At 37.9% G+C, this 26913-nt stretch overlaps 1 protein-coding gene across 1 annotated transcript; it reads right to left on the minus strand.

Moving 5' to 3' along the window:
• Window positions 1-949: 949 nt before the first annotated feature.
• odf3l2a (outer dense fiber of sperm tails 3-like 2a) lies at window positions 950-22777 on the minus strand. Its single transcript, XM_057858582.1, has 5 exons — window positions 20367-22777; window positions 18411-18521; window positions 17948-18070; window positions 6625-6766; window positions 950-1385 (listed from the first exon to the last, which is right to left on the minus strand). The coding sequence occupies exons 1-5, from the start codon at window positions 20416-20418 to the stop codon at window positions 1040-1042; spliced, it is 774 nt and encodes a 257-aa protein (XP_057714565.1). The 5' UTR covers window positions 20419-22777; the 3' UTR covers window positions 950-1039.
• Between the last annotated feature and the right edge of the window lie 4136 nt (window positions 22778-26913).

The raw sequence follows: 26913 nt of genomic DNA on the forward strand, positions 1-26913 counted from the left end.
CACGGCGATCCGGGATCATGAAAGGCTCGCTCGTGGGAACCGGGCAAGGGCGGATGATGACTAATCTACCGGGGCGGATACAACAGACGTGGGCCTCCATGAAAATCAACCTATCAAATGAACCTACTCAAATTGACAATATTGCGTAATGCCATGGCAATTCAATGACTTTTGGGAAGATATAAGAGTAAAAAATTGGACTATGCAACACTAACATGCGAGACTGTGCGTCCCGGGGGACGGGTATTGATAAGCATATGCTTTTTCCTGTCTTCCTTTGTCTGTCATCGTCTTTTCGGGCAAATTATTCCATATTCTGTGATTGTCAATGATCCTCTTTTTTTCTATCCCACATTCTGTAACTGTCAATGATACCGATGATGATGACAATGACAATAAATTTCATTCATTCAGTGATTATTCTTGAGTGTCCTTTTATCCTTTTTTCCCCCTCCTCAGACAAAACTTTTTGTCTCTTTTTTTGCTCTGCCATCTTTGCAGATTTCGTGCATCGCTTCTGCCTTTATAACGAATGGGGATATGAGGAAGTGACGTATGCTGTAAAGCATTCAGCACACTTGTAGTTTTTTGTAGTTAATTAGTGCCGGTGAACGGAATACAGACCCCTTCAAGATATAAAAGAGGTGTCATTCCACTAGTTGTCAATCGACATAACACAAATGTTATTATAAAGCTTGAAAAGTTTGTGTTGCTTTAAGTTATAAGATGATGTTTTGAAAACACAACTTATGTTTGACGCTAAACTTTGACAGGGTTGTGACAGGGTTATGACAAAGTTTTGTGTGGTCAATGTAAACAAAAAAAAAAAAAAAACATTTTTAGAGCAACTCTGGTTCCTCTAATCACTGTCAATGGCAGTGAATGAGTTCATTATAAATACAATGGAGATGAATGTTAAATACAACTAAGTGTCACAATTACTTCAGCATTCACAGTTTATAGATTTATTTCAGTCATTTTTAATGTACTACTGGAGGGGTCCACACATTGAGAATGATTAATTGCATGCAATGATGAGTCAGTGTACAAAGTCCAACACAAGCGGCGTGACAAACTCTGAATGGCGGACTCCCATGGTGAAGGACGGTGCCCTGCGGAGGTGGGCCCCAGACCCCTCTGGGCGATAAGTACCTGGGCCCGGGGTGGTCGAGGGGTAGGTGAGCCTTTTGGTCCGGCTCTGCATGGAGAAGGAGGGCTGCCTTTGCAGATAAACGTCCGGGTCGGTGCTGTTGTACCTGCCAGGGCCGGGGCTCTGGGCCAAGTCCTCCGAGGGGCCGCCTGGCATTCGGCGGGCTGACATACTGTAGCTGACTCCGGATGGCTTGTTGGGGACCTGATTGCCCAGCAGCTTGGGAAGCACATAGCTGGTAAACAAAAACAATGGCATGTTTACATGCAACCAATGTTAAGGTAAAAAAAAAAAAAGTTTTTTTTTTTCCAGCCCAACAACATTGCGCACAGAAATTGTGATTATGCAATGTACGTAATTTTTGTGTTCAGCAGAACACTGCAAACGTGTAGCTTTTCGCTCGTCTTCTTGTAAATCTCACTATCGCGATACAGTACTTTCTACTGTTTAATTATTTAACGATATGTCGTGTGTTTCCTCCTCACTTCAAATGTCTTTGGTAACAGCTATTTCTTGTACTCACAAGACCAAAATTCTTTGAAAAAAAAAAAAAAATTATATATATATATATATAATAGGCCTGTCAACAATAATGCGTTAACGACCATGATTAATCTGGAAATATTAACGCATATTAAAAAAAAAAAAAAAACGCAATTTACCGCTCACACTAAATTTGGCCATTACTGCCTCCCGTAGTCCCACACGCTGATAGTTACATTCTCCGCGCGGCAATGCAGGACTTAATGCAGCCAGCCACGATGAGTGAGGATGATGACCAAATTCCGTTATAAAAAGCTGCCTAATGGAAATCTGGATAAAACCAAAGTTGTGTGCACATACTGATGTAATGAACTGTCGTTCGATCGAAGCTCAACCAGCCTAAAGTACCACCTTCGGGCACAGCTAGTGTTAGCAATGACGCTAACACTGCGGGAAACAAGCCGCAGTCATCAAGCTACACTGGCAGAGTGCGGACTCGGACTTGTCAACAAAAGACAACAAGTAGGTTGACTACTGCTATCGCTACATGGGTAGACAGAGACTGTAGAGTGTAGACCCATTAACATAGTCGAAAACGTGGGCGTTGAAAATCCAATGACAACAAACAACAACGACAAACCACTAGACAGGTACAAGGCTTTGCCAGTATGGACTCATGTCCACTACGGTGGTGGTCTGCGCACAGTGGTGCCCACAGTAAGCTGGCCCATACAAAAAAAAAGTATCTGGTCACACCTGCCACAACCGTTCCTTGCGCGAGACTGTTTTCTTTGACAGGGCACATTGTTCAAAAGAAAAGGTCTGCTCTGTTATCTGAAAATGTCAACAAGCTAGTTTGCCTGAGCAGTTGGTTAAAAAAAATAGAGTATGACTGGCTAACTTAAGCAGTGCTTCTAAACACCTTTACACACAGTTTAGTGTAATGTTTTTCAGTTAAGTGTGTGAAAATTGACATTTTTTTCATATCTCACACAGTTTTCAGGCCATTTAGTGTAAAACTGCAAATGCTGCATTTATTTGTGTGAAATGTTCAATTTAACGGACAAGTTGTTTACACATTTTTTGAAACACTAGCTATTGTTACTATATTGTGTTTGTCTGCTCTTTACTTTGGCAGTTAATTTTGGGTAATATGGAGGGGTTAAAGTGGTTAGAATTTCTTGCTGGAACTCCGCGACGCGAAGGGTGCCACGGAGCCAGAAATTTGATTTATTTATCTAGTTTTCATATTTTTTTGAGGGGGTCAAAACTACTGAAATTCAAAGAAAACTGTTTTGGCCAGTTATTTCTATAGCATATACAAAAATTGTTTTCCGTTAAAATTGTATTTTTTCAATGATTTGCAAAATAATAGAATAGAATAGAATAGAATAGAATAGAATAGAATAGAATAGAATAGAATAGAATAGAATGCCACATACAGGATGGATTAAAAAAAAAAGTACAATCTCCAATATGCAAAATTAAAAAAACATTTTAAACAACACAAGATAAAACAATATAAAATACATCAGTGGGGAGTTAATGACTTGTAATAGTGATAATCTTGTGGTATAGGTAAGGTGACATTTGATAGCAGCAATCAGTAATAAATATTCGTTATTAACAATGCGAAAAAACAGATTTCAGTTTACAGTATGCGTCCATTTGAAGACCGCCACAGTGGTATAGGTAAAGTGACGTGTGATAGCATTCAGTAATAAATATTGGTTATTAACAGTGCAAAAATACAGTTTACAGTTTACAATATGTTCCTCACATACTAAATGCCAAATCTGAACTACTTAAGAACATAGGATGTATATTAAAATTGAAGTTAATGTAAACATTTACTTTTTGTTGTGTTTTTTAATAATAAAGATATAAGTAACATACATTCAGGAAAATAAGTACAAATGACATATTATGCAGAGTGAAATGGAATATATTTTAAAGATCGCGCAAACATTGACTTTTTTAAATCATAAGGAAATGAATAAGTAGCCTAACATAAATGAACAAATATAAGTCCAAAGTGCACATTGACAGCTGCAATGTTCTGAACTTCCCCATCAGAGCAAAATAAAACTAAATATGATAAATAAGCCTCCTAATTCTTGCCTTGCCATTTAAGATTTGATTCATTTTCTGTTGCATTGCCCTTTTTTGTCGCATCAATTCAACAAACTTTTTTTGCAGTTTCAGAAAACATGCACATTTCAACCAATCTGAGCTAACTATCTCTGGTGATCACATGTCAGTATGTCAGGCAATTGAATGGATAAATGAGTCCAGGCGTTTTGCTTTGCTCCATACATTAGCACATTGACGTGACTCGTCATCGTCAGACTCTAATAACTGCAGCAGCTGGGGAAACCTCCATGCCGTCCGTGGAATAAGATCAATTATAAATATCGGTGGAAACGGATTACGCTACACAAGCCCTTTATTATGCTTGTTGTTAACACTTGAGTCTGTAAATCCGATGTTGGTAGATTGTTTTCTTCTTGGAGAAGAAATGCATGTGTGGCAGCTTTGTTTTTTTCTATTTGTTTTTTTTTTTTACAAAGCGTTTTGACAGTTGCCGTCATATTGTCGGAATCAAAGCATCGTATACCGGAACAGCGTTCTGGCCCTGAATCTTATACCAGAAGTGTGATCCTGCCTTGAATCTTATACCGGAACTGCGTTCCTGACCGTTCTGGCCCTCTTTCACCCCTGGTAATATGCCAAACGGTACTTGAGCCACATTGTTAGTCTGAGGCACTTTAATCTGTTAAAGCTCTTAGCTGTATAATACAGACAATTTATTTTATTTATTATTTTATATGAGCTGAGTTGTTAAATAACATTTTAAAACTCTATTTGGTTATGTATTAATTCATTCACACATCATACATTTCATCTTAAAACAAATTTTAAGTCAATCATAGTATTTTCCTAGATTTTTTTTTTTCCTGAAGAGCAACTTTATTTATCCCAAGGGAAATGTGATTAATCATGATTAATCACACAGTTGACGTATGATTAACTACCGTAATTTCCCGAATATAACGCGCACTTTTTTTCCCCAAAATCAACTTGTAAAATCATGGTGCGCATTATAAACGGGATGGAGACAGAAATATTTACATATTACATATATATGTAAACCGATTTTTTTAATTGACACGGCCGCGTTGTGTTGAAGAAACGTATTCGGCGACCCGTTGCCGACCATTATGGTACGTGACGTCACCATTTTGTTTCGGTAATACTCCTCTCTAATCGGCCGAATGATTTCGTCTGTGTTAAATTCTGCTTTTTTCACTCCTCATAAAGCACAGAATTTAGTTTCTTGAACTCATTTGAGTCAACGTTTATTGCAGCTCCGTAATTCGGACCATAATAAATGTAACAACACACTTCCTGTGTGTGTCCGTCAACTATATCTGTCCGTCGGGAAACTCAAACCCAAATAACAATAGTTCCTATTTTTACTGTCGTGTTGACAGCGATGAGCTCTCACGGATTTCCGACTTAAACGTTCTCACTTTCAATTTACCGTATCAATCCATAGAAGAAACATTTATTCATCATAATGAAACGAGCAAGTTATACAGCAGCCTTTAAAAGAAAAGTCACATCTGTTTTGTTTTCTCCTAGATTCTGGTAAGTTGGAGAAGTTGTCAAATCATCTTATTACCGCATATATTGTCAGTTTATGGTAATGTTTTGAACTACCAATGTGCTGTGCTTTTGCTGTGTTTCACCACTCAGTGAAATTTCATTTCTATATCTGTACACGTGCTCTGTTTTCTTGTATTCTTCTATTTATTGGTGCTAAAATTAGGGTGCAATAATTTTCCCTAGATTTTTCAAGTAAATTGGGGGTGCGCATTATACACGGGTGCGCCTTATATTCGGGAAATTTTTTTTATCGCTTGACAGCACTAATATATATATATATTAAAACAACTGTCATGTAGCCCTACATGACCCAAAATGTGACGTACACTTAAATGGATGCTAGGTCTCAAATATAATTATGTTGTTGCATATTGTATGTTATTAATAAAACTATGGACCTTCAAGTTACACATTTTAACCCTTTTATTTTGAAAATAATGATTATTTCATTCATTTATTTCATTTGTTTAATTTTAATTCATTGGCTGCCATTAGCAGCACTAGACGTGAACGTTGATTCACCCCCTTCCAGTCATAATGGATCGGCTGTCTAGCGTCGTCAATGGCACTGAAACATGAGCATTCACAGCCAGTTGTTCCAGTTTAAATCAACATGTATCATTGTCAATGGCAATGAAAAAAATGCTATGAAATAAAAAAAATAAAAAAATTGAGTGTTACTTCAGCCCGTAATCAGTGTGTATTTCCATTATTATTCATTTTAATGTCATTTACTTAGCTTATCATTGTACTGTATTAATTTATAAATGCATTTCCAATGATAAAAAATCCATACGATTCAACAATGATAAATAATTATAGCCAATCAAATGTGAGTATCTCAGATTGTCCCGCCAACTTGTCACACATTGGCTATCCACTATTGTATGCGTGCGTAGTGGAGAACAAGCTTTAACGGACTCAGGAAGTGAAGCGGGCACCATCTGAGTCTCAGATGGAGAAAGAAGACAGCGACAGACTGAACAGATACAGACTTTAAAGTGTGTGTTGCTATTGTTTTAGCTACTTTTTACCTATTTAAATGTATCAGCGTTTATGTGCCGTACGCGCGTGTTGTGACTGTCAAATAATTGGTTGCACTCGAAAGCGGTGTCATCTTTTGTGTGTAAACATTATTTTCTCCGTTATCGAGGGTCTATAAAATGCTAAATTTACATACTTGAAAACTGTGCAAACTTTCACATGAAGGTGATTTATACTTGGTGTTTTCTCTTGCTTTAAATGAGTGCTGTACAAAGTGTTGAATCGCTTAAATAGAGTTGTTAAAAACCCAAAAAGGAAAAAATACACAAGAAAGAAACCTGTTTGGTGCTGGTACTGCATCCACGGAGCGGTAACGGGTGCGGGTTCCAATGGTGTAGGCTGGTGATCGATGCTGAGCGTTGAGAGGAGGAGCCTTCTCTGGACTGTAGGCCCCCGGTCCAGGAGTCTGGAACTTGTCACCTATGAAAAATTAAGAAAGATTATTGAAAAAACTGTCAATGTGTTTCCTTGTCTGACTTATTAAAGCGGAAGTTCAGACTTTGTGACATTATGCTTAATCTTCGAGGGTTTCATTAGTTGGTGGAGTTGATTTCAACAACTTCCGCTCAGTTTGTAAGTTATTTGTTAGTTTCAGGGCTCCGGCGTGGCTAAGCTAGTGCGAGTCATTGGGGCCAACTTCGCATGCCAATAAAAAATGATACAGATCTCCGGTCAAATAAATTCAAAATGCAGATCATTGTTCCGAAACACCCATGCAGCCAAGACAATGTCACAAAAAACAGCCGTAATTAATTTAATTCTGCAGGACTATATTTTTTAGATGCGCAATATGAGCAGCCACTCGTGCGCACGCTGCATTCAACGAAAGCGGGAAGTCGGACTTAACCTGCTCGGAAGCTACAAGTTGCGACCTCGAAGCGTTCCAAGCGAATGTAAACAGCAAAGATGGCTGATCACGACACATTGATTTTTATTTTGGCCATCAAAAGACATTTTCACCTCCTGCAAACCTGCCTTTTGGTAAATGATCAAATAGTGGAGGCATTCCAATGTTGGAAACTCTGACTTCCCACCTTCCTCGAATGCAGCATCAGTCTGCTGAGTTAACCGAGTTAATAGTTCTGCATTCTATGCTATCATCACGGACATTCCCATTACAAAGCTGGACATCCTGGGCCCCCCACTCACATGCTCCTGGATCAAGGACGTCTTGTTCAACAGCCCCCAGACTGTGAGACTTGGCCTCCACCCGCACATTGAGCAAAATACGAGAACAGAACGAGACAGACTAAGGAACAGTTTCTTTGCTAAAGCCAGCTCCACCCTGAACAGCCATATGTAACACCACATCACCCAATGTCCAATCTTCATTTGCATGGAATATACTATGTGCAATACTTACTAAGTGCAATATTCAATGCCTCACTGTCAACTTCTGCTACTTAACTTCTATTCACACATATTCTAAGTGCAATACTTATTTATGTGCAATATTAATGTGCAATATTCAATGCCTTCACTGTCAACTGCTGCTGCTTCACTTCAATTATTTGCACTACCTGAACATAGGACTACCTCATACATATTTTATATTTCATACGTTTATTCTTGCAAGCCACTTTCTCATACCTGTCAAGTTGTACGGTTTCGGCGTAATTTGTACAAGTCAGCACTGATTTCTAAATGTGTACGCCGTACGTTCAAAATCTGTACATTTTTCGTGCATTACATTTTTTTTTTTTTTCCTCAGTTTGGATTTTGTCACCGTTTCGGCAACAGGACAATGTGCGTTACGATTAAGAGTGTGACAATATCTCGATGCAGCGATATATCGCGATATTTGGCAACCCGATTGGTTATCGTTATGCTCCAGCCAAGTATCGATACTTTTATTTGACATATTGGCCATTGGATGCTGTAAACTGCTCAACGTTTGTTGAGCAATTCCTTGGCGGTTCACTAGGGGCACTCAAGAGTGGCGGTGAGGGTAAAGTGCGCACAAGTCATATAGAGGAGAAGAGAGGAAGCTCCAAGTGGATTGAAAAAAATGAAGCTTCGTTAGAACGGTGGAGGAAAAAAAAAATATTGCTACAAATCACACATGTGGACACTGGACACACTTTAGATTTTTTACCAACAAGAAAGGAAGTAAGGTGAACAAGGACTTTGCTGTATGCAAGAATTGTCTAACAAAAATAAGGTTCACTGGCAGCTGGTGACGAAGTGGACTGCTTCACTTTCATCACTTCAGGTAAGAAAGTTTTGCAATGTAATTGATTTTTTAATTTACATGTATTATTTTGATGACATTTGGTGTTGAATGATATAAAATAAACAAGGACCCTAAACTGGATGAAAATGAATATCGAACCAGGCTACATGAATTTACTGATTTGATATTATTTGAGAACCACTTTCCATCTAGTTTACCACATAAACTGTTATTGCAGCCATTTTGATACAATAAGCTATAAAAAGAGTTTGAATAGCTTCCAAGATATATAAGGTGATGTGCATAATTAATGTAGCCTACATATTAAAAGTAGGTAATTATTGCGTTTTTAATTTCTGTACATTCAATTCATATTTTTTTTAAATTCACTCCATACTTTCAACACAAACAAAAAAAAACAGGATTTCAACTCAAAATCTATTAAGTAGCTAATATTTTTTGTTTGATTTTGTTAAGGTGAGGAAGAATGTGACTGACATCTCAAATGCAGCAGCAGATGGTGGAAGTGCTCAAACCAATGCTTTTGGTAACAAAGGTCATATACGTAGAAAAGACCCAGCAATTTTATCATTGCCCCAATCCAAGCTCAACTGCTGACACCTACACCACTGTTATTATTATTATTTTTTTAATGATTTAAAAAAAGGGTGCCATTCATCATGAGCTCTCAAAGAGATATCAGAGGTTGTGGTTTGTTTCCTCTATATGTGCAGGCACACAATTTGCAGTAGATTTATATTTTACAGGAATGTTGCACTGAAAATATATCACTGTTTTATAAATGACGAACAATATTTTTTCTATTTTGAAATATCTTTTTTTCTCGTTTCAACAGTTGTATCGTAGAATATCATGTATCAAATTTCTGACCAATATATCGATAATCACTGTATCGTGATATCGTGAGATAATCGTTATCGTGAGCTTTGTATCGCGATTCGCATCGTATCGTGAGGTACCCTGAGATTCCCACTCCTAGTTACGATACTACTACTACATTCAGGTAACTGAGTTACTAATAGAGCTGGGAATCTTTGGGCACCTAACGATTCGATTACAATTACGATTCAGAGGCTCCGATTCAATTATAAAACGATTATTGATGCACCCCCCTCCTTTTTTTTTTTTTTTTTTTTTTTTTAATAAAGTTTTGTACATTAGTTCCAAAATTGTTCAAAAATACTCTCAGGCTAAACCAAACTACTATTTCAGTATCAAGTTAACATATAGCAGTAAACAAATATACAAAAATAACATTAAATAAAAAAACTCCAGTCCCCATTCTGTATAAGTATAACACCATTTACCATTTACCATCAGCAGCTTTAAACTACATTCAATTAATTTAATGTTGTGAATCAACCGTTAAAGTTGTTAAAATTGCTCCCGTTATTCCATAATTTCCCTTTTGTCTACTTTTGACATGTGAAAGTTTTAAAACTATTTTAAACATAGATTCAAGTCAATATTTTACCGATTTAGGAGTATTTTAGATAAAAAGTTAATTAGGTTTGCTTGGAAGGTTCGCTACAACAGCATTGCAGGGAAGTTTACTGCTTTAAGATGGCGGCCGTTTACTAACGCCCGCATCTAGCTTTTTGCAGATGTGCTGCTACCGCTACCGAGTCTATAATCCATCTAGTCCTATATAAATGATATCTACCGTAACATTATGTAGCTTAGCTGTACTTGTAGCAGCTTTTCGGCAGCAGTCAGGTATGTTGTTGTGTTTTTTTATCTCGTGGCATGAGTTGAGCTAGAGCCGTGAGTTGAGCGTTGGCATTACCCGAGGGGCCGGTTAATGAGAAGCATAATGTTTAGCTACTCCAGCTCCGTTCCGTCCCAAAGACCGTGCTGCGCGCTGAGTGTGTTGTACTTCCGCTTTACTTGGCATATTTCAATACTCGGAATTTGGATGTTTGTGAATCGTTCTCGAATCTTCCACGGCCGAATCGCGAATAATCTAAGAATCGGAAATTTTGCACACCTCTAGTTACTAACTCAATTACTTTTTGGGAGAAGTAATTTATAATCGTAATTAAAGATGTCCCGATCGCGTTATTTTCAAAGTATCGGAATCGGCAAAAAAATATCGGACATGCCTTTTTCTAATATATATATATTTTTTAATTAAATTGTTTTCTAATTGTATTACACGTTACAGACAAAATGTCTTACATTCATCCAAAGTCTTTAGTTTTGGCTTAAAGTAGGGCTATCAAATTTATCGCGTAAACAGCAGTAATTAATTTTTTTTAGATTAATCACGTTAAAATATTTAATGCAGTTAGTGCATGCGCTGCACGACCCACTCACGCATTGTTGCGTTTAATCTATAATGGCGCCGTTTTACCTATATATAGAGCTAACAGGCAGCATTAAATGAGTAGAGAGAATTTTGGCAGTGTTTGGAGCCTCTTTTTAATTGGCTAAAGCCTTAAAATCCCTTTCTCAACAATTAGAAATATCGTGGGCAGCAATGTGGGGAAGAATAGTGGTTGATCTTTTCCCTAACACCCTATGTTACTTCCCAACGCAGAGAAGATATATCAATTGGTGCCACGACGCACAGTCATGGTTGCACTTCCCATCATGCATTTGGGCAGAACAGTTAAATGGCTACAGTATCATTTACTGAAAGCTCAACAAATACACTAGATGGCAATATTTAGTCACAATATACAAAGTCACATTTATTCTTTAAGAATTACAAGTCTTTCTATCTGTGGATCCCTCTCACAGAGAGAATGTTAATAATGTAAATGCCATCTTGAGAATTTATTGTCATAATAAACAAATACAGTACTTATGTACTGTATGTTGAATGTATATATTCGTCCGAGTTTTATTCATTTTTTTCTTAATGCATTTCCAAAATGTATATGATCGGGAAAAATTATCTGGAATGATTGGAATTGAATGGGGGGCAAAAAAAAAGCAATCGGATCGGGAAATATCGGGATCGGCAGATACTCAAACTAAAATGATCGGGATCGGATCGGGAGCAAAAAAACATGATCGGAACAACCCTAATCATAATTAATGACTTTTTAAAAGTAAGATTAACAACACTGGTCATAAAGATGCAGTCCGCAGAATAAAAAGTGACGAAAGCGGAGATTTTATTCTGCCAATTTGTCGCACAATTTGCCTGCAACTATTGCTGATCACTTCTCAGAATTAGCAAAAGAAATGTTCCTTGGCTCAAAGATTGCATCGGTAAGTTCATTTTATCAAATGACCTTTTTAATTTATAATTGGACACACTAACGAACTACCTTGAAGTCAAACTGAATTGTGAGCTGAAGTGCCATCAAGTGCAGCCATCAAAAGACATCATAGAAATTGCCAAAAGTGTGACATACAATTATAACAAAAGTCACTGTTAAATTTTAGTAATCATGTTGTAGCTGATGATATTGTTCTTTGATTGCACCAGGTTATATGTGACAATATTACCAATAAATTCATATTATTTTAAAAATTGAGGTTTATTTTTGTTTCATATTTCACGCTATATAAAACGTTGTAAGATTAGTCATCAATTTTTAAGGGCATATGTCACTATTTGTAAGATTGCCAACGGTTGACAGGTATGCTTTCTTGTCCTGCATTGTAAAGGGAAATGCGCCACAATTTCATTGTACAACTGTATAATGACAATAAAGGGCTATTCTATTCTATTCTATTCTATTCTATTCTATTCTATTCTATTCTAACTGACAGCCAGCAACATGGCAAAATGTGCCTTTAGAGGCTGTGGAAACAGACAGAAGAAATGGGCAAAAGAAAGTTTCCACAAATTCCCTCTGAAGAAGAACGAGGAACAATATAAACTGGTTACTTGCTGCTTTCGACGACATAAAAAAATCAGCGGTGAAAAAAAACAATGTGATATCACCCCGCCGTGCTCCTCTGCAGAGCTTCTGGATTACAAATGTTGCTGTTCATGCTGCAAATATTGACAAGAAATGTTAAGTTTAAAAACTTTATCCTGAAAACACAGCCAACACTATTGATTGCATGGGTCATCGATGACTTTCATGTGCGCATATGTTGTTTTTTATTGGCATGCTAAGTTGGCCCAATAGCGTACCGCACGAATGCTACTTTTAGACCGTGACGTTGCATCGTAAACCTGAAGCGGCACATTATACACACGCCCTCGCTTACAAACCATTATATTTCTGCTAGTTTTCTCCGGTAATCTTTCAAAAACGACCATGCCGATCAAGCAATGCTGCTATGGAACTTGTAGAAACGACTCCAGACATTACGACATATCAAGGATGTTTTCGTCATATGTTTTCTGAAGCGAAAAACTCGGAGGAAATCATGTGAAGAATGGATCAACTTGCGTCGACGTTTAACGCCAGGAAGGTGAAGCTATTCACATTTCATATGCAGTAAACATTTTGTTGGGTTGGCATGGTCCTTCAGAGGACAAGAGGTAAGCCATTTTGATATTTTTTACTTATTTTTTAGCGTGGCGTTTGCCGTGCTGCTTGTCTGACAATGAATGACCTGATAAGAATTAAAATGGCATCTGACTGCCACTTTTACCATTTCTGTTGTAAAAAAACAACTTTAGTAAGAGGGAATTGTAAATAAATTGTAGAATTAAGATTTGTTATGAATGAAAACATTAAAAGTGTTAGTTGACTGTCAACGAGTAGCATTTGCGATCGCTACACAAAATTGTAAATTGCCCAAAAGAACGGTCAAAGACGTAAGACAACCAGAGGATATAATATATAAGAAAGACAGGGCATATGGTGGTAAAGGATAGATTGTTGAAACAGGAGAATGTCATTGTCAGTGGCGTAAGAAAAAGGGGTCGATAAAAAATCTAAGGCTAATCTTAGGTCGGCTCGTTTCTTTTTCAGTCTTTTTCAGCCCTCGACACTTAAGCCATCTCTTTAAGTCAGGGGTCCCCAAACTAAGGCCCACGGGCCAGAAACGGCCCGCGGCCACATTTGGTCCGGCCCCCTGAAGGGAAAAAAAATATATAAGTTTTTTTTTTTTTTTTTAAATATTGTTATTTATTTTCTGGCTTTTAACCCAGAGGGTTATTTGATTATTATATTATATTATATTATATTTAGGGCTGTCAAACGATTAAAAATTTTAATCGAGTTAATTACAGCTTGAAAATTAATTAATCGTAATTAATCGCAATTCAAACCATATATAAAATATGCCATATTTTTCTGTAAATTATTGTTGTAATGGAAAGATAAGACACAAGACGGATATATACATTCAACATACGGTACATAAGTACTGTCTTAGTTTATTATAACAATAAATCAGCAAGATGGCATTAACATTATTAACATTCTCTTAAAGCAATCCATGGATAGAAAGACTTGTAGTTCTTAAACGATAAATGTTGGTACAATTTTTACAATTTTTATATTAAAACCCCTCTTAATGTTTTCGTTTTATTAAAATTTGTAAAAAATTTACAATCAAAAAATAAACTAAAAGCTCGCCATTGTTGATGTCAATAATTACACCATGCTAACTCATTATGCTGAAAGCCATAAAATCAGTTGGACCCAAGCGCCAGCAGAGGGCGCCAAACACCAAAAACAAGTAACAAGCGGACATTATACTCTGCTGTCATTTTAATCTGTTTGAGCGGGGCATGTGCGTTAATTGCGTAAAAATTTTTAAGTAGGGCTGTCAAAATTATCGCATTAACGGGCGGTAATTAATTTTTTTAATTAATCACGTTAAAATATTTGATGCAATTAACGCAGATTACCCGCTCAGACAGATTTAAATGACGGTACAGTGAAACGCTCACTTGTTGTGTTTTATGGAGTTTTGCCGCCCTCTGCTGGCGCTTGGGTGCGACTGATTATATAGACTTCAGCACCCATGAGTATTGTGTAAGTAATTATTGACATCAACAATGGCGGGCTACTAGTTTATTTTTTTGATTGAAATTTTACAAATTTCATTAAAACGAAAACATTAAGAGGGGTTTTAATATAAAATTTCTATAAATTGTACTAACATTTTTCTTTTAAGAACTACAAGTCTTTCTATCCATGGATCGCTTTAACAGAATGTTAATAATGTTAATGCCATCTTGTTGATTTATTGTTATGATAAACAAATACAGTCCTTATGTACCGTACGTTGAATGTATATATCCATCTTGTGTCTTATCTTTCCATTCCAAAAATAATTTACAGAAAAATATGGCATATTTTATAGATGGTTTGAATTGCGATTAATTGCGATTAATTACGAATAATTAATTTTTAAGCTGTAATTAACTCGATTAAAAATGTTAATCGTTTGACAGCCTTAATTTTAACGTGATTAATTTAAAAAATTAAAAACCGCCCGTTAACGCGATAATTTTGACAGCCCTAATTAATTATATTATATTATATTATATTACTATTTTTATTTTATTTACTTTTGTTCCGTGAAGAATCCAGAAAGGGTTATTTGATTGTGGCTTTCTGAAAAACAATACATTTTTACATTTAGGCACTCCTGCAATCGTCACACCTTTTCTGTTACAAACTGACCCCGGCCCCTCATCAGAGAAGGGAAAGGTTATGTGGCCGTCACAGGAAAAAGTTTGGGGACCCCTGCTTTAACTGAACATTTGTATGTTCTTCCACATCTTTACCAGTGAATTTGGCACCAGGGACCAGAGGTTGTGCTAGACATTTTCGTTGTCTGTCATTTTGACTGACAGGGTCATAAAAATCCGGTCATAATCTATTTTTACCAGTCACTTAAATTTTTAAAATGATAATGATGACATATTCAATAGTATTTAGTTTTCATTCATTTTTAATTAATATTGTAATGCTTGCTTGGCGGCGAAAAATTAGACATGGAAGTTGTATTTTTCTCCCTCTTTTTACTCTGCTTACAGCCAACAACACCAACAAAACAACTCCACTCCCAAAGAAAAAGAGGCAACTATATAGACCCCAATCACCAACGTCACACAATGATCTTAATTGTGGTTGTCAGCCCAAAATCTTCTAAAATTATATTAAATGCATCTTACCAGATATAAAATGACTACTACATAGTCTGTGGTGATCGTTTGGTGCCCAGATTTCTTGTCGAATTACAGCAGTCCATCTCGCTCTCCTCTTCGGGTCTCTCAGAATACGGTAGAACTTCAAGTCTCTCCGTCTATCTTCTCTGTTACTGCAACCAACCGCCACATACGCCTTCGCCATTTTGATTATTAATGTTAACGAGCAGAAAAACACGCCGTAATAGGAGGCATGTACGTAGCGGTAATGTGTAAACACGACGAGCTGACGGACAATATGGCTGCTCCAGTCAGGGGGCGGAGTTGTGACGTCATGTGATTGGGGTCTATAGACAAGTTTCCTGAGTGAAATATGGGCTTCGCACTTCTGGTCCGGTTGAGTATCAGTGTATTAGCAGCGTATTGACGACGATAAAACTACGAAATCAAGCCAGAGCAACCCATGAAATCTTCAAAAATTGATTCAGCCCGACCTAGATGACACGTAGATGAGATTGGATGGCAGTTCGTGTCACTTCGTTGATCATTCGTGGACAAAATTATTAACAACGGTCAGCCTGTGTTAACGTGAGGAATGGATTGATACTACGGCCATTAGTGACCAAAATGTAATGAAATGACAAGTTATATTACATTTGCCGACTGCAGAAGGGCTGACATGGATTGTTTTGTTACAAGGAAATGCTACAAGGTTATGTACATATGATGTAAACACAAATAGTATGTCATTCTTTTTTTTATTGCAGGCATTGATCGCAATAAAACATTTAGACATAATTCCATGTCTTGTTTTATTTAAAACGATTGGTGCACTCCAAAACAGGTCAATAAATCACATTTATAAAAGTATTGCAAAAGTAGCATACGAGAATGTGATATCAGACCGCAGAGCTCCGGAGCCTCGTGAACAAATAGCGACATCACGGAGGCCCTCGGCGGCATTTAGATGTGCTTTTTTCCCGTCCTCGGTAATTCCAGCTCCAGTAGCATATATTTAAAGATGCTACCGTTCACAAGTTTGTAGTTGGATCACGGCGATCTCGGCGAACCACCGTCTGTCACAATTCCTGCCTCTCTCTCGGCCTCTCCCGGGAGTCGAGCTGTCATCATCATTGTGGAACGCAAACGATATATGTTCGATATATCTCCATCAACGTACAAGCCAAGTTGTCTTCCCTTTTATAACAGTGTTTCCCAGCTGTAAACAAACGAATAAAAACTTGCAACACTTGGATTTATGCGGTGCATTCAAACACGATTAGCAACAGGTGGCTAGCAGCAGTAGCAGAAGCTAGTTGTTGTAAAAATGATTAAACTTCGTAATTACAATCATCATCGTAATATCAATAGCAAAGGCAACAAGTCGTTTCATGCGCCAGATTTTAGGTTTCGTATTTTTAGAGCACATTACCTTCCATAACAGCGGGGGCATGACTGCAGGAGCTGTCAGTTTTGTACATCTCCTTCCCTCCCTCCTGTATGACGAGTACGAGCACCCATGGTTTGGAAATCGACATGGTACGAAGCATGGAGGCCTTGGCTTGGTTCTCCACCCGCCTACATCAAAATAACATTCCCGGGATCTTGTATAAAGACCTTCCAACTTCGATTCCACCGTCATTGACTTCAATGGTAAACAGGCGGAAACGGAAGGGGAAGGAAGACATATGGAAGTAAACCGGAAGTACCTCGGAAACTTGTCTATACACAGGCGGCAATCTAGTCCACCAATTGGATGACGCGCTGGCACACCGGGTGCACCAATAAGAACCTCGCGTTGATGTGTCAATCACGGTGCTGCCGCCAGACCCCGGTGACGCTACAATATTCTGACAGAATAGCCAACGACGTCATGCATTAAGAGAGACAATAGCTAATTAATATGCTCGCTCGCCAGCCTGTGGTCTGGGGTGTGAATTGCAACCTGTCAAAATGACGGACGGACTTCAGTTTTTTCCGTCACCGTTTTAAAAAACCGGTCAACGACGGAAAATATTCGGTTAACGCGACCCCTGCCAGGGACATCATTTTCGGACAGAATTGGTAGATTTAGCTCTGTAAACATCTCCTTCGTACACTATTTCCATTCATTTACTATTGGGGACAAACGGGAGCTTGGCCCCCCTTAGCAAGAGTAGCTAACAACATGAATATTAATGAGCGGAAGTGACGTGTAGCGTGCGGTATGCCATAGACTCGCACTAGCTTGGCCACTCCGGAGCCCTGAGAGAAACTAACAAATAACTGCACGGGAAGTGTTGAAATCAACTTCACCGACTACTTAAACCCTCGCTAACTCGAAGATTAAGCCTGGTGTCAAAAATTCTGAACTTCCCCTTTAATACAACTTCATTTGCTTTGCATCTACCTTTGCTAACAATGCGCTTCCCTCGGCCCAGCATGGAATAAGAGGGCGTGTTCATTCGGCCAAAGCGCGTCACATTAGCGCCGACGTGGTATCTCGGTCCTGGGCTGGAGTCCACGGAGATCACTGCAATTCACGATTCAAATCAAAGGTTTGATTGCAGGCAATGAGTTGAAAGTAAAACAAAAAAAACATTATTCATGCATGACAAAAACGTAATCAGGAGGCACTTTAAGGGTCTGTGAAGAGTTTGCAGACAACTGGGCTAAACACAAGACTGACTGCCCAGTTGCCAGATCATGCAAGTTAAATTCAATTCCAAAATACTATATTAATATGATAGAATGACTAGCAAGTTACAGTACTTAATCAAACCTAAGACTTTGTAAAAAAAAAAAAAAAAAAAAAAGTTTATTTTCTTCATCCTAACTAAACATTTTATGTTGATGTAATTCAGTGTACTCACTAGTGCTGCTCATACGGGTGCGGAAGGAGTATGCGGGACTAGTGGGCTTGGTGACGTCGTGCTTAATGTAACCCACAGTCGGAGGCAGAGCGTAGCATCCTGGGCCAGGTCCTGGCCACAAGAATGACCATGGAGATGACCAAAGACATAATGGTACACCAATCAATGAATGATTAATTAATTATCTCACAGTTTTTATAAATATTAAACTTTCCCGGCGTTATTTCGTTTTTTAAATGCTTTTATAATGATCATAAAAATATGTAGACTATTTAAACATGAAGAAAACTTGCGTTTTTTTTCTGCCAACTGAGTATTCGTTATGAAGGACACTTTTATTTATGCGCACAAAGGCAACAGAAATGTGATCCTTTTGAATCTTCTCCTCTGTGTCTGTAAAACCGTTTGGTTTTTTTTTTTATATTAAACTTTCCCAGCGTTATTTCGTTGTGTAAATGCTTTTAAAATGATCATAAAAATACAGTATGTAGACTATTTAAACATTAAGAAAACTTACGTTTTTTTCTGCCAACTCGAAGGAATGAAAATAAATTACTGCGGCTGCGTTTTTTTTTTTCCGCGTCACTCCAACAAATAAAAAAACAAAAAATTCGGGTTTTTCGGGCTGGGCCTGCAAATCTAGTCAATTGATCGGGCTCGGGCAGGGTCGGGCTGCAATACCAGCGGGCCGTGTCGGGCCGGGATGGATTTTTTAGGCCCAATCTAACCTCTATTGCACATATATAGTGGGCTAGGCCTACATTTTACTTTTGTTCTACATTGGAATTTAGTTGATGTTTTGTTTGCAACTGAACTGATCCCTGGATTGATATTGCAATAAAGATGCTGCTGCAATACAATATTTTCTTTGTCGTTTTCTTTAATATTTACTTGAATATTTTTATTGATGGGTCGTTGTGACTAAAATACAGTGACTGTTATTACTGATTTTGCACAGGAGTTCAGATGTTGCACTGTGTGAAAGGCTGCTACTGTGTGTAAAAAAAAAAAAAGAGAAAGCCCTGGTCTCATTCAAAGCACCAAATAAATGCTGTGATCTTTTTTTGTTTTTTTTAACATATATATCTAAAAGTATTTTTTCATTTGACTTCAACCAGGAGTGACACAAGAGCCAATAAAAAGTTGTTTAATGTCTGACCGATTGTGTTGCCTCATGATTCACGAAAAATATGCTTTGCTTTAGAATTTTAATGCATCCCAGGCTTTAAGGCATCGCGATGCATTGCCGAATTGAACCGAATCGAATCGTGACCCTCTGAATCGAATCGTGGCCTTCTGAATCGTAATAACATCGAATCGTGAGGGCAGTGCCGATGCACACCTCTAGTAAGTAATATAATTAAATTAAAATGAGATTTCAATTAAAACTTTGAGGAAATCCGCCTGATCACATCATTTTAAGAGGATTGGAATCAGGTAAAAAAGAAAGGGGTTTAAACATTTATTTACCATTTATTTTTTAGTATTAGCTCATTGGCTAGCATTGACAGCTATAGGCATCTAATACATTTTGACTGAGAGGGAGAGGGACTGCTGAACTCAAGCTTATTGTGCAGACCATATTCAATGATATTTTCATAATTTGCTGTGCAAATTGAAACTGGGTCACTACCTGTTTTTTGGACACATCTGGTTTATTACCTTTTATTGATGACTGGCAGAAAACCAGAAAAATGAAGTTTTTTTTTTTTTTTAAGGAATTTTGAAGCCAAAATTTCCCCAATCCTGGAATGGCCCTTAAATTTCACTTGACACGTACTGACAGAGCACAAAACATGAAGTCAATGCACATGATTTCCTTTCACAGGCTACACAAAATGACATGATTGGCCACGTCTGGCCCTCAGGCTTTGAGATGACCCTTGGAATGTTGTGCATTTAAAGAAATTTCAACTAATATCGCAACTATTTTACATGCATCTACTGCGTACTGACCTCTCTCTTTAGCAGAGATTAACGGCCGTTTCTTCACCGCCGCCTCCTCCATCCTCCAACCACTTGTTCTTCTTCCCCAGTTCAAGAACACTTCCTTTGCTTTTGTAGCCTCCACCTGCTTCTTGCTGAATTATTCACAAGTTAGGCATGACGTAGCAGAAGCTATTGTCCACCTCAAAGTCATTTAAGCTCACAATGTTACCTTACTGGACTATTTTTCCAGAGACAGCACACCATTGCAACGAATTACGTATCATATCGTAAAAATGCAACAAAATGCGTTTGCGTAGCGTTTGGGTTGCGCTGTGTGGTAATGTGTTGTGTTCTGTAACTAACAGCATCTCAGTGTACAAGCTATTAAACATTTAGATTCAATTTAGAGTTGTCTTGTGTTGCAGGCTTTGACACTAATGACACTAAACAAACCTCAGACCTGTGTGTGGAAATATTGTGCGATTTATTTATGAATTAGTTGCTTAACTCACTGGCTGCCATTGACGGCGATAGATGTTCAGTTCATTTTGACTGGCAGCGAGTGAATCATGTACAGTGAACAGTGGCGCCACCAGTGGGCCACCCCGCTTGCCAGTGTATCGTTAGATTGTTGTAGCATCAGTTATGCATTTTGTCCCAAATCAATGCATTTATTTCGTTTTGTTAAATGTAGGGCTGTCAAATTTATCACGTTAACGGGCGGTAATTTAAAAAAATCAATCACCTGAAAATATTTATCGCAATTAATGCATTCTCTGTACGACACTCATTCACGCATTGCCGTAAACAGCCTACAATGGCGCCGTTTTACTTATATACAGAGATAAGAGGCAGAGTGGAGTAGATACAAGCATTCATTGGGGCCGTGCTTTTAATTGGCAAAAGCTTTGTCAGCTCTCCCACAGCAACCATAAATATTGTGGGAAGTGACGTGGGGAAGAATGACAGGAGTTGATCTTTTTCTTAACACCCTGTAGTGTTACAACGCAGGGAAGATATAGCATTTGCAGCCATCACACACAGTCATGGTTGCACCACTTCCCATCATGCATTGGGGCAGAACAGTTAAGTCGCTACAATATCATTTACTGAGAGCTCAACAAATACACTAGATGGCAATATTTAGTCACAATATACAAACTCACATTTATCCTTTAAGAATTACAAGTCTTTCTATCCGTGGATCCCTTTCACTGAAATGTTAATAAAGTTAATGGCATCTTGTGGATTTATTGTTATAATAAACAAATACAGTACTTATGTACAGTATGTTGAATGTATATATATCCGCCTTGTCTTATCTTTCCATTCCAACAATAATTTACAGAAAAATATGGCATATTTTAGAGATGGTTTGAATTGCGATTAATTAAGATTAATTTTTAAACTGTGATTAACTCGATTTAAAATTTGAATCGTTTGACAGCCCTAGTTAAATGTACACCTTATGCCTAATATATACATAACACAATAAAACAGAATTATTGTGGAACTCAAAATGTTGACTGGACAGTTATGGACTATGCACATTAAATCATTAGTAACATCAAATATTACACAATACACCAAAGTATATCTGTCGCCGTGTCCTTAAGTCTTTCTGATAGTTTTCCCCTGACCTTTTTACTGCATTAATATAATGAAAACCTGAAATTATGGCTTTTAGTTTTGGCCACCCCAAGATTTTAAGTGGCCCCATCTGGCCACCCCTATGAAAAATTTCTGGAGGCGCCACTGACAGTGAAGAAAATAAGTATTTGAACACCCTGCTATTTTGAAAGTTGTGCCACTTAGAAATCATGGAGGGGTCTGAAATTTTCATGGGCGGTGCATGTCCACTGTGAGTGATAATCTACAAAGAAAAATCCAGAAATCACAATGTACTATTTGGGTTTAGGTCTAGAGAACCTTGTTATGTTTCTTACGGAACCACTCCATGGTTTTCCGGGCTGTGTGCTTCGGGTCATTGTAATGTTGAAGACTCAGGCACAACCCATCTTCAATGCTCTGACTAAAGGAAGGAGGTTGTTCCCCAAAATCTCACACTACAGCGCCCCAGTAATCCTCTCTTTAATACAGTGCACTCATCCTGTCCCATACGCAGAAAAGGCCCCCAAAGCATGATGCTCCCACCCCCATGCTACACAGTAGGGATGGTGTTCTTGGGATAGTACTCATCATTCTTCTTCCTACACCATGACTCCTCCGGATCATCCAAATAGTCATAGGCAAATTTAAGACGGGCCCTGGCATGTGCTGGTTTAAACAGGGGAACCTTCCATGCCATCCATGATTTCAAACCATGCCGCTTAGTGTATTACCAAACGGTCGTCCCAGCACTTATCAGGTCATTGACCAACTCCTGTCGTGTAGTTCTGGGCTGATTCCTCACCTTTCTTAGGATCAGTGAGACCCTAAGAGGTGGGGGGCTCCATTCCGATTGAGAATGACCGACATGTTTAGCTTCTTCCATTTTGTAATGATTAGTCCAACAGTGGACCTTTTTTCACCAAACTGCTTGGCAATTGCTCCGTAGCACTTTCCAGCCTTGTGGTGGTGAACAATTTTGTCTCTGGTGTCTTTAGACAGCTCTTTGGTCTTGACCATGTTACAAGTTTGAGTCTTACTGATTGTATGGGGTGGACAGGTGTCTTTATTATGCCATTGACCTCAAACAATATCCATTATCCATTTTGTAGAAACGATTGCTAATATCCTGACTTAATTATTCAATTGGTTTCAGAAATGGCTCATATGAAAGCTGAGACTCTCCCAAATGAGGTTGAATGTATATTTGTTTCACTAAAAAAAGATTTATCATTTAATGAAGACATAAAGGTCGAATTTTAGCAAGACAAAAGTTTTGTCGCCTACGGAAAGTAGTGTGAAAACTGAACAAAAATGTACTTCAAATACAAAAATATGTTACATAACATAAGCAAATTAAGTAGTGGTGCTGTGTGATCCAAATTTAATATTTTGTATGACTTACATGGGCTTGAAGGACTGGATCCATGCGATTCGGCAAGGATTCATACAATTTATTGATGAAGTCATCAGGAACATCAAAGAAAGCAGTCTTGCATGCCTCCCAGTGTTCATCAACATTCTTGGGTTTCGTCTTCCATGCTTCCTCTTTTATCCTACCCCACACATGCTCAATGATGTTCATGTCTGGTGACTGGACTGACCAGTCCTGGAGGATCTTGAAACCTTTTGCCTTGAAGAACTTTGAGGTAGAGATTGAAGTATGTGATGGAGCACCATCCTGCTGCAAAATGTGTCCTTTTTATGGTTAGGAATGTAAGAGGCAGCTAAGATTTGTTGATACTTCAGACTATTTATGTTGCGTTCCACCCTGCAGATCTCTCGCACATCCCCTTACTAAATGTAACCCCAGACCATGATTTTGCCACTACCAAACTTCAGTTTTCTGAGTGACTCTTGGATCAGTGCGGGCTCTATTAGGTCTTCTGCAATATTTGCGGTGACTGTGGTGTAATTCAATGGAAGATTCATCTGAAAAATCCACCTTTTGCCACTTTCCAACATCAATCCTTTTGACAGGCTGTGGGCCTTGGCAAATGCCAGTCGGTTTTTTAATTGTCTGCACCCTGAGACAGGGTCCCCCCAGGATTGATAAATCTAAATTCAAGACTTTTAAGACCTTTTTTAATGCCATTTCAACTGAAAATTAATACTTTTCTCGCACCCATTATTTAGATCATATTGAATCATATTAAATAAAGCACTGAACATCAAATTTAACCTCAATTACTAAGTGTGTTTGACAAGAGAATGCACATATATTGAAGATACAATGAAAACACATTTAAAGTAACATTATAAAGTCTGTCAGAATCTTTTTTAAACACACACACGCACACAATAATTATGGACAAAAAGAGGAGGAGGACAGGACTCAGACCAGCCATCTTCTGTAACAGGCTAGCCGCTAGTGCACCTGCCAAGACCCCAGTGAACATGGCTAACTCTTGAGTTAAAACGGCGAAATTCACATTCATTCGAAAGGCAAACCGAAATGTTTAAGCAGGTTCACTGCCTTTGCATGACCCATAAACTGCAACCTAAAGTATCTGGATGTAACGTGAGCCCCTATCACATACTCCAAAACAACGGTAATATCGCGGGACTTAACCGTGCAGTGCGGGTCGGGCTTTAATACCCGCGGACCAGTTCGGGTCGGGCTGGATTTTTTAGGCCCGATTTTACCTCAATCTTTAAGTCGTGATGAGCTTAAATTGGCTGCAGTTACGAAGAAGGGAATGCTCCCTCCGGAAAAAAAACACGATTTGACCAACATTATGTTTAACAAACTTTTCCAGCGTTATTTCATTGTGTAAATGCATTTATAATTCTCATAAAGATATGTAGACTATTTAAACATTAAGAAAATGTACGTTTTTTTTCTGCCAAATGAGAATTCGTTACAAAAGACAGTTACGACATCGGGAACGCTCCCTCTAGAACAAAACGCAATATGACCAACATTGTGACAGCCGATGCTGACCAAAAATGACGTAATATCCGAAACAGATCACCAATGGACTCATTTGAAGTCTTTGAATGATGGTCTGGTTTTGTGCTCAGAATCCACAATACTTCTGCCTGCAGGGTTTTCGTTCCACCGACAAACGGACGCATTCCCGATGCAGAGGTGGATGGATTCTCCGTTTTGCCGGTTGTGTTGGTTTGGCATGCACGAGTTGCATTTCGATTTGTAGAGCAGTGCATCGTAAAAATTCTATGCGTCATCTTCGCTATGGATTAAAAAAAAAAACAAAAAACAAAAAAAACTTCGGCACGGATATAATTTATGTTGCACTCAGATGTTCTTGAAAATTAAGACCACGGTGAAAAAATTCCAGACTTACAACAGCTAATTTAATACTTTTAATAACTTTAGTAATGGAAAACTAAATTCAATGCTTTTTTACTTTTAATAACCCACAGGTACCATGTGGGAGATCTGCAGGGTGGAAGGCAACATAAATAGTCTGAAATATCAACAAATCTTAGCTGCCTCCTACATTCCTAACCATCAATCTTCAATCTCTACCTCAAATTTCCTCAAGGCAAAGAAGATCAAGATCCTCCAGGACTGGCCAGCCCAGTCACTACTCACTAGACATGAACAGGATGAAAGAGGAAGCATGGAAGACGAAACCCAAGAATGTTGATGAACTCTGGGAGGCATGCAAGACTGCTTTCTTTGATGTTCCTGATGACTTCATCAATAAATTGTATGAATCCTTGCCCAAGCCCATGGAAGTCATACAAAATATTAAATTTGGATCTCAAAGCACCACTACTTAATTCGCTTATGTTATGTAACATATTTTTGTATTTGAAGTATTTTTTGTTCAATTTTCACACTACTTTATGTAGGTGAAAAAACTTTTGTCTTGCCAAAATTTGACCTTTATGTCTTCATTAAATGATAAATCTTTTTTCAGTGAAACAAATATATTTTTGTACATTCAACATTAATTTGGTAGGGTCTTAGCTTTCATATGAGCCATTTCTGAAAACAATTGAATAATTAAAAGTCAGGTTATTTGCAATTGTTTCTACAAAATGGATAAGCGACAAGACTTTTGTCAGGGACTGTAGAGTCGAGGTGGACTTTAAATAGGCGGACTAACAGGTATTTCAGGGTCCAAATTCTTGCTGATAGACAGGTGTTCAAATGCTTATTTGCAGCTGTATCACACAATTGTTTAAAAAATCATGCATTGCGATTTCAGGATTTTTCTTTTTAGATTATCTCTCTCACAGTGGACAAAATTTCAGACTCCTCCATGATTTCCAAGTAGGACAACCTGCAAAAAAGCAGGGTGGTCAAATACTTATTTTCTTCACTGTATTTTAATATGTTTTTCTTTTTTGTTTTAGCAATTCAATTTTTTTCATGTTTTTTTTTTTTTTTTTTTACTGAATCACTAAATATCTATATGCTGTAAAAATTAAAATGTACAGTACTTAGCCCTTTCATGCACAAATTGTCATTTTTAAAAAATCCTTACAGAGCACTCATTAAACTCTTTGGTTTCCATTGATGGTGCTAGACGTCCAATTCATTTTGACTAGGAGGAGGCGGATGAACGTTGGCCCCTCCCAGTCATAATTAATTTGACGTTTAGCGCCGTTAATGGCACTGAAACATGAGCATTCACAGCCAGGCTTCCCAGTTTCAATTGGACGTCATCAGTGGCATGCAATGAGTTAATTACTATGAAAAAAAAAGAATCAACTTATGAGTTACCTGGGGCCGTGATCAGAGCGCATTTCTGTTTTCACAATATGCAAATATTGAAATTTTTGTTGAATGACAGTAAATAGTCACTTACCCTATAAAGGGTTAAGGATGAGTTTTTCGTCAAAATTTGAAATTTAAAGTGAAATAGGTTTAACTTGGAATTACATTTCCGCTAACTTTTTCTTTTTTTTTTCTTCTTTTTTTTAAACAGCATATACCGTTTTTGATCAAGAATAACAGCACCAAAGACAAACACACATCAGTCGGCCAATG

Source organism: Corythoichthys intestinalis, chromosome 15 (assembly GCF_030265065.1).
Source record: "Corythoichthys intestinalis isolate RoL2023-P3 chromosome 15, ASM3026506v1, whole genome shotgun sequence".
NCBI classification, from domain to species: domain Eukaryota; kingdom Metazoa; phylum Chordata; class Actinopteri; order Syngnathiformes; family Syngnathidae; genus Corythoichthys; species Corythoichthys intestinalis.